The sequence below is a fragment of the Alosa pseudoharengus genome, unplaced genomic scaffold, assembly GCF_046254945.1.
Source record: "Alosa pseudoharengus isolate Yale_2024_CS ecotype anadromous, Long Island Sound unplaced genomic scaffold, YU_APseudo_1.1 YU_APseudo_1.1_scf_6, whole genome shotgun sequence".
Lineage (NCBI taxonomy): Eukaryota > Metazoa > Chordata > Actinopteri > Clupeiformes > Clupeidae > Alosa > Alosa pseudoharengus.
In genome coordinates this window covers 8,964,759-8,967,258 of record NW_027468848.1, presented here as the reverse complement: position 1 = coordinate 8,967,258, position 2,500 = coordinate 8,964,759, and the positions used below count along the sequence as shown (strand labels likewise).

At 47.8% G+C, this 2,500-nt stretch overlaps 1 protein-coding gene across 1 annotated transcript in view; it reads right to left on the bottom strand.

Annotated features, from left to right (window-relative positions):
- rassf2a (Ras association domain family member 2a) overlaps window positions 1-2,500 on the bottom strand; it is a 15,633-nt gene that overhangs the window by 9,334 nt on the left and 3,799 nt on the right. Inside the window, exons 2-3 of the mRNA XM_076270693.1 lie at window positions 1,408-1,490; window positions 307-382 (exon numbers count right to left, since the gene is read on the bottom strand). Of these exons, the coding sequence (XP_076126808.1) occupies window positions 307-382; window positions 1,408-1,460 (129 nt within the window). The 5' untranslated portion in view covers window positions 1,461-1,490. The remainder of the gene's footprint in view (window positions 1-306; window positions 383-1,407; window positions 1,491-2,500) is intronic.

Below are 2,500 nucleotides of genomic sequence, written 5' to 3'. Positions count from 1 at the left end.
CAGACAGTCAGGAAGGGAAAACCAGACATTTTAGAACCACAGACAAGCACATGAAAAACACGCACACACACACATACACACACACACACACAACCACACGTAAAACACACATGCATACCACACACACACACACACTCCCACACAAGAAACACACATGCATGCACACACTTACGAGAAACGCATGCACACACTAACACACACTCCCACACAAAAAAACACACATGCACACTACACACAGACGAAGAGACAAAGACCGAGAGGAGGAGGAGGAGGAGGAGGAAGAGGAGATTGATTGTCTTCCTTTACCTCTCTGTGTCTGAGCTGGAGAGTCTTCCCTTCATAGTAGAGGTTGTAGGTCTTCAGATGTGATAAAATGGCGCTCCTTTAGTGTGACACACACACACACACACACACACACACACACACACACACAGTCAGATTGCTAATCACAGAGAGATGGCTGTAAGGAGGTTCAGAAAAGGCTGACAGCACAATGCTTATTAGGGTCCAGAACCAGCAGTTAGTTCCAGAACCTCATTAAAAGAACTGAAACCGCAAAACACCAGAATGAGAACACAGAATGAGAACTCCCACAGTCATCTCCGGAACTTCTCTAAAAATACTCCGGCGTTCTGCTGCTCTAGATGGCTGCAAGTTCAGGTGCAGATATGGAACAGCAGTAGTGGTGTTTTTTGCATGTGTCTGGCGGTGCCATTTGTGGCCCTATAATGAGCTCATCTGTGGCAGGTCCCAGGGGGACAGGAGGAGGACTCTTTGGGAGCAGGGGGCCACCATCTGGCAGCGTCTGAGGATTATCCTGCTCTCTCTCCGCTACCTGACCACCAGTGTGTGTGTGTGTGTGTGTGTGTGTAAATCTATATATGCATATGTATGTATATGTGTGTGCATGTGCGTGCGCATGTGTCTGTGTATCTGAGGATGAGGTTCAGCACTATCAAGGTATGTGTGTGCATGTGCGTGTGGGTGTGACTGCGCGCGCATGTGTGTGTGTGTGTGTGTGTGATGAGGGTCAGCACTATGAAGGTGAGGTGAGGACTGAGGGGAGGAGAGCTGCTTTGTTTGTGCTGGACAGAGCAGCATCTGCCACAAAATAGTGTTTCATGTCCGGCCACTGTGATTAAACGACTCAGCTCTTAGTGGAGATTATACCATTTAATGTGTGTGTGTGTGTGTGTGACAAAGAGACTTGTGTGAAAGAGAGATATGGTGTTTGTGTGTGTGTGTGTGTGTGTGTGTGTGTGTGTGTGTGTGTGTGTGTGTGACAAAGAGACTTGTGTGAAAGAGAGATATGGTGTTTGTGTGTGTGTGTGTGTGTGTGTGTGTATGTGTGTGTGCGTGTGTGCGTGTGTGTGTGTATGTGTATGCGCGTGTGTGTGTGTGTCATACTTGCTGATAAACTTGTTCTCGCCGACCTGCACGCCATTCTGGCTGTCATCCATTCTTCTTTACCCTGGAGAACATGGGCCAGCCTGGGAGATGGAGAGAGAGAAGAGAGGGATGAGAGGAGGAGAGGAGAGGATAAGTTTGCTTTTTTTAAAAAAGAGAAAAAGAGATGGAATTAGAGAAGGGATTGGATTAAACAAAAGAGAGAAGAGAAAAGGGGAGGGAGAGGAATAGAGATAAAAGAGGGAGAGAGAGCGAGAGGAATGGGGAAGAGAGATATAAATCTAGGAGATTGAAAGAGAAAAAGAGGACATGATTTGGTACATGGGGAGGGGCCTATAACAAAAGATACAGAGAGAGAACAAAAGAGGGAGGGAGAGAGGGATGAAGAGAGAGAGGGAGGGAGGGAAAATAATAGGGTCTAACGTGAAACAGGAGTAGAGACAGAGAGAGGTGGAAATGAGGAGAAGAGAGAAAAGTAGATGAGCGAGGGAAAGAAGGATAGAGGAAAAACAGAGAGGCAGAGGAGTAGAGGAGAGGAAGAGAAAGATATGAGAGGAAGAGGAAAAAGGGAGTGAAGAGAGGAGAGGAGAGGGGGATGCATTGGAGACAGGGAGGATAAGTGATGGTACCTGACACAAAAGACCCCTCTGGGACAGGGAGCGTGGAGGGGGTGTTAGGAGGGAACGTTAGGAAGGAACGTGGAGGGGGTGTTAGACGTTAGGAAGGAACGTGGAGGGGGTGTTAGGAAGGAACGTTAGGAAGGAACGTGGAGGGGGTGTTAGGAAGGAACGTTAGGAAGGAACGTGGAGGGGGTGTTAGGAGGGAGAGGCCACATCCACTCTATTCCATTGCTATTTTAAATAGAATACTAAGTCCATCCAGACGCATGTTTGCAATTCAAGAACTCTGTCCTGAAGCACAGACCACATGACCTCTCGCACAAATCACATAACCATTCAATGCAGTTGTCAGCATTGCACAATGTACAGATGCTCCCATAGACAGCAAGGCCAGTAACGCTTGTGTTTGGGACTCCATGGTGCTCCCATAGACAGCAAGGCCAGTAACGCTTGTGTTTGGGACTCCATGGTGC